General features: G+C 36.1%; 1 protein-coding gene across 2 annotated transcripts; it reads right to left on the bottom strand.

The window, feature by feature from the left end:
- Positions 1-758: 758 nt before the first annotated feature.
- Positions 759-10,797, bottom strand: ift56 (intraflagellar transport 56). Of its 2 annotated transcripts, XM_084127808.1 has the most exons (18): positions 10,362-10,797; positions 9,231-9,377; positions 9,041-9,133; positions 8,435-8,549; positions 7,983-8,032; positions 7,742-7,887; positions 7,440-7,611; positions 6,164-6,341; positions 6,017-6,072; positions 5,095-5,130; positions 4,910-4,963; positions 4,719-4,782; positions 3,270-3,358; positions 3,106-3,189; positions 2,955-3,024; positions 2,650-2,756; positions 2,266-2,399; positions 759-1,224 (listed from the first exon to the last, which is right to left on the bottom strand). In XM_084127808.1, exons 1-18 carry the CDS (start codon positions 10,362-10,364, stop codon positions 1,113-1,115), a joined length of 1,710 nt encoding a protein of 569 aa, XP_083983934.1. In that variant the 5' UTR covers positions 10,365-10,797; the 3' UTR covers positions 759-1,112. The 2 variants fall into 2 exon arrangements, with proteins under 2 accessions (XP_083983934.1, XP_083983935.1); XM_084127809.1 differs by lacking the exon at positions 5,095-5,130.
- Between the last annotated feature and the right edge of the window lie 1,547 nt (positions 10,798-12,344).

Below are 12,344 nucleotides of genomic sequence, written 5' to 3'. Positions count from 1 at the left end.
GGACGCCGACGGCAGCGGCTCGTCCAATCAGAGGCGGGCCTACAGGCAACAGACGCTCTAATGAGCAATTAGAGATTTTACAGTGGACAAAAAAAGGATTCCCCTTGAAATTGAGCTAATATAGATATAATAGAAGAAAGTATTGTGGTTCACGATAATTCATAAGTGCGCGTATTATATGTTAAGAGATTCTGTTGTTTTGGATTTAAGATTTAAATTGTGTTACACTACATTAAGGTCCCATTAGCTAACGTTTATTCATTAAATAATATTAACTAACAATAGACAATACATTTATTACGGTATTTATTCATCTTTGTTAATGTTAGTTAATACAATTCAGCTGTTCATTGTTAGTTTATGTTAGCTGAGGACCATTACATAATTTTAATTGAATTTAATAATGCTAAGATTTAACTTTTGACCTTTTTATTAATTTATTAGTAATGTTAAACTAAGATGAATACATGCTTTAAAAAGTTAACTCATTTTATTGTTAAGTGTTAATAGAATATATTTATTGATGCTATAAGAGCATATTAATTCACATTTTCTGTGAGGTTGTCACATTCTGATTTTAATAGATTTAATTGCATTAATAATTGATGTCACTTGTTCCAAAAGTATAAAAATATCATGCCCAAGCTATACTATTCACAGATGAATCTTCATAGCACCCTATATAACTCTATAAAACCTATAATACACTAACAGACATTTTCTCAGACAAAACAAATAAAGGCTTATGTTGCCTCAAGTATGAAAAGATATTAACTTTATTTGTTGCACTGTTGTCCATCTCACAGAAAAAATTTACTGACAAGGATACATTGTAAATATAGTTTTCTCTTTGTTTTTTGAAAAGATATAATGTAACAAACACTAAATAAATGTTATGGTGAGGCCGCAGTTATTGTAGCCTTGTAAGAACATGAGATGTTTTTCCCTCTAAGATGCATCTGAGATGTTGTGCTAATCACATCTTTTGTTGACAGACAAACAAGCAGACATAAGGATACAATACAAAAATATATAGATTTTTAATAACATTTACCAAAAAATGAATTTCCAAGACCAAGTACTGGTGTGTGTTGGCTCATATGTAAAGGCAATCATATTGCCACTCTGTTGTCTTTGGCCCATTTCTTCATGATGCGGATGATGTACTCAACTTGTGGGTTGCCAGTGCTTCTCAACATCGGCAAAACCTCCTTCAGTGTCTCTCTGAAAACAAAGCAGAATGAAAAGAAAAAGAAAAACATAAACATAGAAAACATGACCAGAGTTCACAAATCAGTCTCAGTCAGTTAATGGTGGTGTAAAACTTGTTTGAGCTACAGCTGTCAATTTTAACGCAAATATTGAAATAATATTAACTCGAATATAAATTTTAACTCGAAATGATCAATATCCTACAATCTACAAAATTTCTTCTGTCATCTGATTGATAGCAAAAAAAATTAGCAAGTAAAAGGCCTTTTAGTGTAATTCTAAAAAACTCCCCCCTTCAGGTTGTGGCGCACGTGTGATTGCTGTGAATATTTTTACAGATTTTTATAAAGTAAGAATAACTTTTTATTTTAAGATGAACATTTACTGTGCTGAAGGAATTTAGGTTTACTTGAAAAAAAAAAAAAAATCTTAAAATGTGAGTATCCAATTTGATACATCAGGCTTTTGAGGAACGTTTATTTGTTCATCTCTTAATCATCATTGTATTGAATTGCATTATATGTTTATTTCCCATAATAAAAACAACAGAGCTTTGATTATAAAACTAAGCATTTAAATATTATCTTATTAAGACATATTATTGAGATATATAGTAATAACTGATACTTGTATGCATTTTATGTACGTATGTAGTCTGCTCTAGTGTTATAAAGTAAATCTCATTGATTTATATTAAACTATCATAATTTCATCTTACTTTTTGGCCATACAACTGCACCACATTGCATATTTTTGCTCAGTTTGGACCTCTGAATAAAAGTGTTTTTTTTTTCCCTCAAGCATGAACTCTATATTCTCCTATATGATATGAGCAATAAAACCCTAATGTTTCAATAAACACATATTTTCAATAAACATTTTTATATATTTTATCTAAAGGTTCAATAAACAGTTCCATTTAAAAAAAAATACTATTATTTCATACATCAGGCTTTACAGGGTTAAGTAAATTACTAAGAGAGTTTAGTTGAATAATGTGAACCTAATAATAATGGCTTTAACTCATTGCTCAGGTATGGCATCGGTTCGTACCTCGACTCTCGGCCTGCCAGTATGAGCTGGAAGATCCCAACACACGCTCCACGCTTCCCTTCCCAGTACTCAGGGTTTTGATCCAGTCTCTCTAGAGCATCAAACGCTTTAGCTGCATAGTAGAACTGCCCCATCTGAAAAGAGGTCATAGAATAAATAGAAATAATCTAATGAAACTGCAGAAGAAAACCTTTTTGGGGACACAAGCAGAATCAGGGATGCAGAAATAACAGCATAAACTTCTGAAGTTTGTGAACTTCATAAACTCCTCAACAATATGGCAATTTTCTTAGCAACCAAGTATGAAAGTAATATGTTAGTGACGCAATGAAGCGGATATATTAATGAGAATGTGTTTACAGTCACAGATTCATACTATGGCACCTTGTAGCAGTCGTTTGCGATGAGCTGTAGGAGGCTGAAAGGGTCAGATGAGGTTTCCAGCCTCAGATAAAGCTCCCAGGCCTGTCGAGCTTTCTGATTCATGATGTCTACAAGAGAGGGGGAGGATGACATCAGAGAGTGAGTGGTCTGATGTGTCTACAGAAATGATTCATCAAAAAGATTTGCGTTTCCAAAAACTACCTGAGCCATTCATCTTCTTTACAAGCAAAGCAGAATTTTACTAAAGCAGAATAGAAAATCAGATGGCCACAGATCAAAACTTTTGAACACATAGAAGAACCTACAGCAGCGCGCCAACCAGCTGAGGTAAACGTAATCATTCTTGATCTTCTCAGTCTGGATGAGCAGGAACACCTGTTCACATTAAATTCAGATTCAGTCAGACTTGCACTTGGTTCCTAAATCATGTTAACTGAACTCCGGGGTGTTCTGTACCTCCTCAGCCTCCCTGTAGTTTCCCAGGGCAGCCTTGGCCTGGGCGTAGTTAAAGCTGAATGTGTCGTCGTTGTAGAAGTAACTCTGCCGGGAAACCAGACGAATATTTGAGGATGATGTGTTTATGTTTCTGCTCTCAATTCAAACCCCGATATGTGAATTACCTTGACTGAGTTGAGATATATTAGCACATCTTCAAACTGTTTCAGCAGGAAGAAACAAGAGGCCATACACTGCCTGCCCGGTATTGTGTCTTATAAAACAAAACAGACAACAGAAAATACATCATTAAATGCGTTTTACACGTCCAAGGCAAAATAAACTGCATCCTCTAATGTACAAAATCTACGTTTTAATTGTGTTCGATATAGCACAAAGTCAACAAATACAAAATGAATAACATTTTTTTATGAAAAAGAAAAATGCTTTTGGTGAGTAAATAAAGTTATTTGCCAGTTGGTCTGCAATCAATCAATCAATCAATCAATCAATCTATCTATCTATCTATCTATCTATCTATCTATCTATCTATCTATCTATCTATCTATCTATCTATCTATCTATCTATCTATCTATCCATCCATCCATCCATCCATCTATCATCCATCCTCCATCCATCATCCATCCATCCATCCATCCATCCATCCATCCATCCATCCTCCATCCATCCATCCTCCATCCATCCATCCATCCATCCATCCTCCATCCATCCATCCATCCATCCATCCATCCATCCTCCATCCATCCATCCATCCATCCATCCTCCATCCATCCATCCATCCATCCATCCATCTATCATCCATCCAATCCATCCATCCATTTTAGCATGAGGATATAGGGGAAAACTCACTCTAGAATAAAAGAATAAAAGTTTAAATACAATCTCGCTTTACTCGACACATGGAATCCATTCAATATGACTATACAATAATAATAATAATAGTAATAAATTATTATTGTTGTTGTTGTTAAAATCTTTTTTTGAAATTATAAACATTAATTTATATTATATTATATTATATTATAAGAATAAATGACTTTCTCTGCTTTCAAACGTTAAACCACAGAGCTTTTATTTAGGTGGAAAACCAAAATAAAAGTGGAGACCTCGAAGCTTTGAAGTCTTTCTTTGTTGATCATTGATGTTATAAATGATTCTCATTACAAATTTGGGAAGATAGTTGACGTGTTGCGTTTTCAAATGCACGTTATAATAGACCCAAACTCAGAGTGCTTGCAGAGATGGAGTTTGTGAGGAGCTGAACCGGGCCGCTCCGAGACACTGAAAACAGTGACGCGCGATTCATCCACTCATCTGAACTACATGAAATCACACAAATTACCTATTTTTTTAATGGTTTTCAGATAGTTTCAAAACAGCGGTTTAATGAAAATATAAAATAATATTTTATACTGACCATGTTAGGCACAAATTACATTTAGTACTAAAATAGAAAGGACACCTTATTGAAAGCCACCTTTTCAGTGTAGGTTCAGGCATAGTTTGAGACAAGAAAACAAACTCTGTCACTGACTCCCTTCCATACAGCACAGGGGCCCGGCTGCTGAACCAGCGCTAATACTGTTATTGTTAGCCTAAACAATGATGTTACCGCATTCACTGGCTGAGCCTCCAACCAGCTGGAAAAACTGCTGGGCAATTTTTAAATGGTCCCTCTGTAAAAATACACAAACATATAACGAGATTAGAGAACACAGATTTGGGAAACATGCACAAAGGCTTTGCTGAGAAATGGAGTTTGAGAGGAAATACTGTTAACTGATATAAATAAACCTCACGAACCGATCCAATTTCTTGTCCCAAAGCAGCATTCACCACCCCCTTTAGAATATATTCCTGTGAATCACACCAGAGAATGAAATGTTATCACTAGACCCACAATGTATTTTAAAGGTCATTAAAGCCTACAATACATTTTTAAAGGGATTGTTCACCCAAAAATTTAAATTCAGTCATCATTTACTCACCCTCATGTCGTTCCAAAGCCGTAAGACTTCGTTCATCTTTGGAACACAAATAAAGATATTTTTAATGAAATCTGAGAGATTTCGGTTCCTCCATTGACAGTCTACACAACTACCACTTTGACGCTTTAAAAAGTTCATAAAGAGATCGTAAAACGAATCCATATGAATTGAGCGGTTTAGTCAAAATTTTCTGAAGAGACACGATCACTTTATTTGATGAACAGATTGAATTGAGGCTTTTATTCACATATAAACATTCATCAACGCGCACATCAGTTGTGGTAAACGGAAGCTCAAGGATGTTCATTTGACGTGTGAGAACCAATGAGGTTCATTCTCGTGTTACGCAGCGTTTGAGCTTCAGCAAGAGTTTGTTCTCGAGCATCAAGCAGGTTCGGTTGAGCTTCTGTTTATGTTCGCTGGTCAATGTTTATATGTGAATAAAAGCCTAAATTCAATCTGTTCATCATATAAAGCAATCATGTCTCTTTAGAAAATTCTGACTTAACTGCTCGATTCATATGAATTAGTTTTACAATCTCTTTATGAAGATAAACAGTCTTACAGGCTTGGAATGACATGAGGGTGAACTATCCCTTTAACATATGTGCAGGTTGCACATCAATGAAAACAACAATAGCACTCATACGTCTGATTTCACAATTTATGTTTAATATTAAGGGGAACGATTTTTTCGTTTTTCGGAACCATTTCTTTCTTCCAGTTTAAAAAGCATAGTTGCACCAAATGTGAGGTATACGTTTATTTGGAGTGGTGATTGGCTGCCGTGGATGGAGAGTACGTGTCAACATCATCAGTTTCTGAGCTTTTCTCTGCATTATTCATGATAATTCACCATTTTAATTCAATCACTGCGCTGTATTATGTATGAGAGAAACAAGAATTAGTGTGGCCTAAATACCTGGGGTGTGGTGGGCTCTAGATCTTTGATGAGTTTGTAGGCCTCCTGAATGTCATCTAAAAGTCAGATGACAAAGTTATTAACTAACCTGATTAACCAGTCTCGCTGTATCTGCTAAAGACAAAAGGCCACACCTGATCAACACACCTTGTCTGAGATAATAGATGACCAGGTTGAGTCTGGCCTCTGATATGACGTCAATCAGAGGAGGCAAAACCTGCAAGGCCCCCTCACCCCCGCGAAACACCACCAGATTGTGCTGGATGAGCTCTTTAGCGAACTGAAACGAGCTGGAGGAGATATCTATAAGGTTCTTCAGCTCAGTCTAAAGAGTCAAGAAGGAGAAAAACGAGAAATAGAGAATTTAAAACCAACATGCATTTTACTTTCTTAATAAATGTTATTGTGAACAAATGATCAGTTCATGTTTCCTCTAAAATGACTTGAAAAGACCTGGCTGAAACCAGTCTAACATTGTTTCCGCATAACATTACTACATTTCATCTCACATTTCTTAATCCAATCAAATCACAAATGGATAAAATAAAGTGTTACATTTTTCCTACTGAATATTTAAAGGTTTGAAGGCAGTAAGATTTTTTTATATTCAGCAAGGATGCATTAAATTGATCAAAAGTTTGTTATATTTTTAAATAAATGATGCTCTTTTGAACTTTCTATTTAACAAAGAATCCTGAAAAAAGTATTGTTTTTGACATGTTTCAGCAAATCAGCATATTAGAATGATTTCTGAAGGATCATGTGACACTGAAGACTGGAGTAATGATGCTGAAGATTCATCACAGGAATAAATTATATTTTATATATTCAATTAGAAAACAGTTAATTTTTTTTTTAAATCAAATTAATGCAGCCTTGATGAGCCCTCTTTTAAAAATCATACTGACTCCAAACCTATGAATGGTAGTGTATGTCACATTACCGAATGTAAATGCATCGTAGGTGGGGTATGTGATTCTCTTTTTTGTCCATTTTTTCAAAATCACTTGAAATCCTATTCCTAACCCACTTACAGCCACTGAGTTAGAAGCACTGAAGTGAAAATTAAGCAATTTAATCATCTGTGGAACGGACTCGAAAAACTCCAGCCAATCATTTCCAAGACCACCTAGAATCATTGGACAGTAAGTTCGTCAATCAAACGGTCGTACCCCCTCCCCCCATCCCCCTCCCATCCACTGCGCGTTGGATAGGTGGAGTCAGGGCCAGCGTTGGAGGAAAGAAGGTAGGACCATTTGAGTTGTGTATTTTCAAAATCTGCCGGCCGTTTTGCAAATCACATACCCTACCTTTAATGCTGTCTTAAAGTTCATAATCATCAAAGTAACTTTGGCCTTGACTACACAACCTCTGGCCCTAACGTTATAATTAGTGTATTTGTATACATATTCGTTTAGCTGACCTCAGCAGCTTTGCCATTGTAGAGTCTGAAGTGGTTGCAGGCTTTGAGGTTGAGGGCGATAGTAGAGTCAGGAATACTCTGCAGATACACGGCCAACACCTCCTGAGACACGTCATAATAATCCAGTTTATAGTAACACAGAGCCACATACACATTCAGGGCAAGAAAGTCTCTGTAGAATTGAGAGAGATGAGTCATTAGTCAATGTAAAGTTTTTTTTTGTTTGTTGCATAAATGCATTTTATTGTTTCTCAGAGATGCTCGATCATATGCTGATGTGATGACGATGTGTTGTGAAGCACCTGTTCTGCAGTAAGATGCGTTTGTAGATGTCAATGGCCTCCTGGTAATGAGAGCGCATGTAGTGAATGGAAGCCAAGCTCAGTTGATCCTCTGTCACGTCCTCCAGGTTCTGATGGAAACCCATCAGCTTCTTTTCATCATTGAACTTCAGAGAGCCGAACAAAGCAGATAATGCCATTATCTTCAATGCGCTACCATAATAATGTCACGTAGGGGATGAAATATTATGGAAAAACTGACCTTATGAGCTAAATGAAAGAGTAGGCGATTCTGAAGCTGAGATTTTGGCCCTGAAAAAGACAGCATGATGAGCTACAAAAAAAATCTATTTCTAATAAATGCAGTTCTTTCTATTTATAGAAGAATCCTGAAAATGAAAATATACCATGGTTTCCACTTTCCACAAAATTGATCAGTATAATAAATGTTTCTTGAGCAGCTAATCATCATATCAGAATGAGTTCTGAAGGATCATGTGACACTGAAGACTGGAGTAATGATGCTTTACCATCATAAGAAGAATAGCCTAATATTTTAAAATATATTAATACAGAAAGCAGTCATTTTAAATTATCATATTTCCCAAAATTACGGTATTTTTTTAATCAAATAAATGTGCCCAGGGTGAGCATACGAGATTTCTTTCAAAAACTTTTACAAATTTGATCAACCCTTTGGTTGTGAAGACAAACCTTTTAGTGCTGCCTCCTCCGCCTCCGAATAAAGCCCCAGGAAAAAGAGCGCACAGCCCAGAAATACCCAAACATCCTCCGGACACTCCGGCCTCAAAGTGAGCGCCTTGTACTCCTGGATAAATGTAACAAGTACGAATATTTCATGTTATAAACAACCAATTTACATCGGCCATAATGTCACTCTAAAGCCCCTTTCACACAGAGCGTTGATCCCAGAACATTGCCATAGAATTGCTATAGTGCCTTCTGCGTGAACGCAAACATCCCGAGATTGATCCCGGGATGGGCACCTAATAACATTGCTGGGATCAGTACTGGAACACACGCCCTGTGTGAACAATTGCATGACCGATGCCGGAAGTCTTTGTAATGTCACGTGTCTTTACGGGATGTGTGTGAACGCATGCACAGATTCCAGAAAATCACTGGCAGTGTGAATGAACCAAAAATCAAACAATCCTGGGAAAAATCCTGGGAAAAATCCCATGACACATTATCAGTGTCTTTCCCGGAATCTCTGTGTGAAAGGGGCTTAAGGTGATTCATCCCCCAACCCAGCACAACAGACTGGAGCCAACATCCTGCAGAATCTCGTTCTCTAACCTCCATTGCTCTCTGGTGGTCCCCCAAATGAAAGGCACAGAATCCGATCCAAAGGTCTGCATGCTCCACTGTCTCTCCGCCATTACGCTGGAACTGATATTACAAGAGAGTTTAAAGTGTATGAAAGTTCATAAGATCATGTAAATGTCATGGAGTTGTAATCTTAGGTCTAATGTGGTTGTTTTTGTACCTCTAATAGAGTCAGAGCTCCCAGGTAGTCTCTTTGGTTTAGATAATCCTCAAGTCTTGGAATCTTTTTCGTTTTATTTTTCTTTTTCTTCTCGTTAGAACCGGTGGACGCCTCTCCTCCCACTGCTGGTTTCATCCGTGATAAGAGCTTCAGAACAGAAACAAGAGTTTGGTGCTATTAGGATGTACAACAGTTCATCTAAATGATATTATATCATAAACATAACTTACTCCAGTTTGTAAACATTCATGTACATATCTATTTATCCACTCATTTAGAACAATAAACTGAGCAAATCTACTTATTTCCGAAGCGATATGTGCATATTTAGTGCAAGTTTATTCATTGGCTATTTTACAAAAAATTTGCACAATCCTTTGCACCTTAGTTGTGCTTTACAGCTTATCTTTGCACAAAGTGATTATTTTATAAGTAATTTATTGCATTCATTATAGATAGTACAAGCACTATTACTGTATACACTACAAATTCAAAATGTTGAGTGAGGAAAGTTTTTTTTTTTTTTTTTTTTTTAAATCTCTTATGCTCACACAGGCTGCATTTATAACTGTGAACTATTATTACAGTTATTTAAATAACTGTTGTGTATTTTAATGTATTTTACAATATAAGAATAACTTCGTAAATGTAATTAAACTCCAGTCTTCAATGTCACATGATGCTTCAGAAATCATTCTAAATGTACTGATTTCTAAAATAAAAATGTAAGTTATTATAATCATCAATGTTGAAAACAGTTTTTCTGCTTAATTTTTGTGTGGAAACCGTGACACATTTTTTCAGGATTCTTTGATGAATACAAAGTTTAAAATATTTGAAATAGAAATCTTTTGTAAAAGGAATTTAGTTATTATAATAATTAAAACATGGAAATAAATACATCTAAAAAGATATAGTTCAAAAGGTAATAAGACACCAGCAAAATAAATATTTAACAATAAGGATTTTTTTAAAGTGACATTAAAGATGAGCACATTTTCTTAAATTCATATTTATGACGGCTACCGTTACACTAAAAAACACAATTACGCTTGCTTGCTTATTGCAATTTATTGTATGATTTTAATAACAAACCAAATCCAGCAGAGTGTTATGTTGGTTGATACTCACCATGGTGATTATTATTCTGTCCCTAAAAACAGTCCTGAAACTAAACAATCATTTTACAATCACTCTGACCACCATAAAGCCGATCAAATGAATCACACGCAATACAAACAACGCTGATTTAATTTATATCCGTTAATCCAGGAACAGTATTTCTGTAACGTTAGATGAGGTGAACTAGCCAGTTAGCCTGCTAGCTAGCAAACTTGCTAAGCGACTATGTTTAGGTGTGCACACAAGATGTTAAGCAGATCTTCGTTCGCCTTTGAACAACACAGCCGATCCTACCTCCTGAACTAAATAAAATGATATATAATAACACAAAGCAGGAATATATTTGCTCGTGGAGTTGTGAGCATTCCCTAGCTAATCTCTACTGCCGTGTTTGGCGGCGCGGCGGCATCACGCTGTTGCTACGCAACCCACTGTTCACTAGACTAGATCCATGGCAGAAGACCACCGTGTGATATGATTCTTTCTCAGAGCTTTGCAGTGTGTTTTTAATCGAAAGATGATTAAAATATGTCACAGAGATGCCGAAGGAAAAATATAAAACTTTGTCAACCAGAAATACAATTTAGTAACGTAAAAATATTACGATTTTACGAGTAACGTTAAACAAAGAATGGTTGTCACTGAAGCATGGCGAAAGCCCCAGTGGCCTAATGGATAAGGCACTGGCCTCCTAAGCCAGGGATTGTGGGTTCGAGTCCCATCTGGGGTGGAACGTTTTCGTTATAACTTAAATAATATGACCATTTGATTGGTACATATGATGTGTTCAAGACCTCCTGGGAAGTTTGAAAGCAACTTTGTTGCACTGACTGACTCTTAAGATGTCAGCATCATTGTTTTGTCTCAAGATGCACATTAGTAATTGTTTTATTTTTCCAAGGCTCGCTAAGATACTTAAATGTCCTAATTTAACTAAGGCCTAATCCTGGCTTAAATGTAAGCCCTGTCTGTGAAACCAGGCTTTAATGTGGATTGGTACTACCACTTGCAATCAAAACATAGCTTCACAACTTTACTTTATTCAATATATTACATAATTATGGCAGCAGTATTATAAAGCTGTGAGAAATAATTTATATCAAAGGTCAAATCCATTTTTGGCCCACTGAAACACCAATGAAGTATTGACCCCATTATTAAGAAGTGTGAAATAAATACATCTCTTGAAGAGATCTGGCCTCTGGGAAAGGGATGGTCATCCTTGGCAAAGGTTATATTAAAGATTATTTGGGCATTAGGGAAAGAGTTGATTATCAACTGGCAGGATTCCACAATTAAAGAGAAAGACAAGTGGAGTAAAATTTAATTGTGGGAAACAGGCATAGGTGGACAGGCAGTAACAAAGTACATTTACTTGAGTACTGTACTTAAGTACACTTTTTGAGTATCTGTACTTTGAGAATTATTTTTTTCTGGAAACTTTTTACTTTAACTTCACTACAAATATCGTACTTTTTTCTCCACTACATGTCTGTCAAGGTCCTTGAGTAGAAAGTAGTAACGTCAGTCAGGGGATGTTTTTGGTTGCGTTGTGGTTGTAAATGAAAGTCGGGTCGACGTCAGAACCCCAGATTGCACTTATTCAATCCCACTACTGGAACTGTGTTCTAGAAATACATTTGATATTGATATGAGGGTAGGTAGGTAGGCAGGCAGGCATAAAATACTGTATACATACAACAATAATAAAACAATGCATTGACATTTACTTTTGATACTTAAGTACTTTTAAAAATGAGTACTTCCAAATAAAAATCGGTCTTTACAAATTTGACTTGGAGTAATATTTGACCAGTAGTATCTGTACTTTCACTCAAGGAAGTCGTGCACTTTGTCCACCTCTGGAAACAGGAGGTGCTAATCTTACAAGAACATTAGTTGCACGGTCATTGCCAAACACAACACCCTGAATGACACCCTGACCAGACACAAATTCAGATTCTCAGATACATCTCAGCTTCGTTCAATAAA

This window comes from Abramis brama, assembly GCF_963993115.1.
Source record: "Abramis brama genome assembly, chromosome: 11".
Taxonomy (NCBI): domain Eukaryota; kingdom Metazoa; phylum Chordata; class Actinopteri; order Cypriniformes; family Leuciscidae; genus Abramis; species Abramis brama.
Note: the sequence above shows the minus strand (reverse complement) of the source record. Positions and strands in the feature narration are given on the sequence as shown.

Coding starts and splice junctions, on each gene's coding strand:
- ift56 (XM_084127808.1), bottom strand. Junction 8,550..9,040: donor ACCACCAGAGAGCAATGGAG/GTTAGAGAACGA, acceptor ACATTTATCCAG/GAGTACAAGGCGCTCACTTT. Junction 2,400..2,649: donor TCGCAAACGACTGCTACAAG/GTGCCATAGTAT, acceptor ACCTCTTTTCAG/ATGGGGCAGTTCTACTATGC.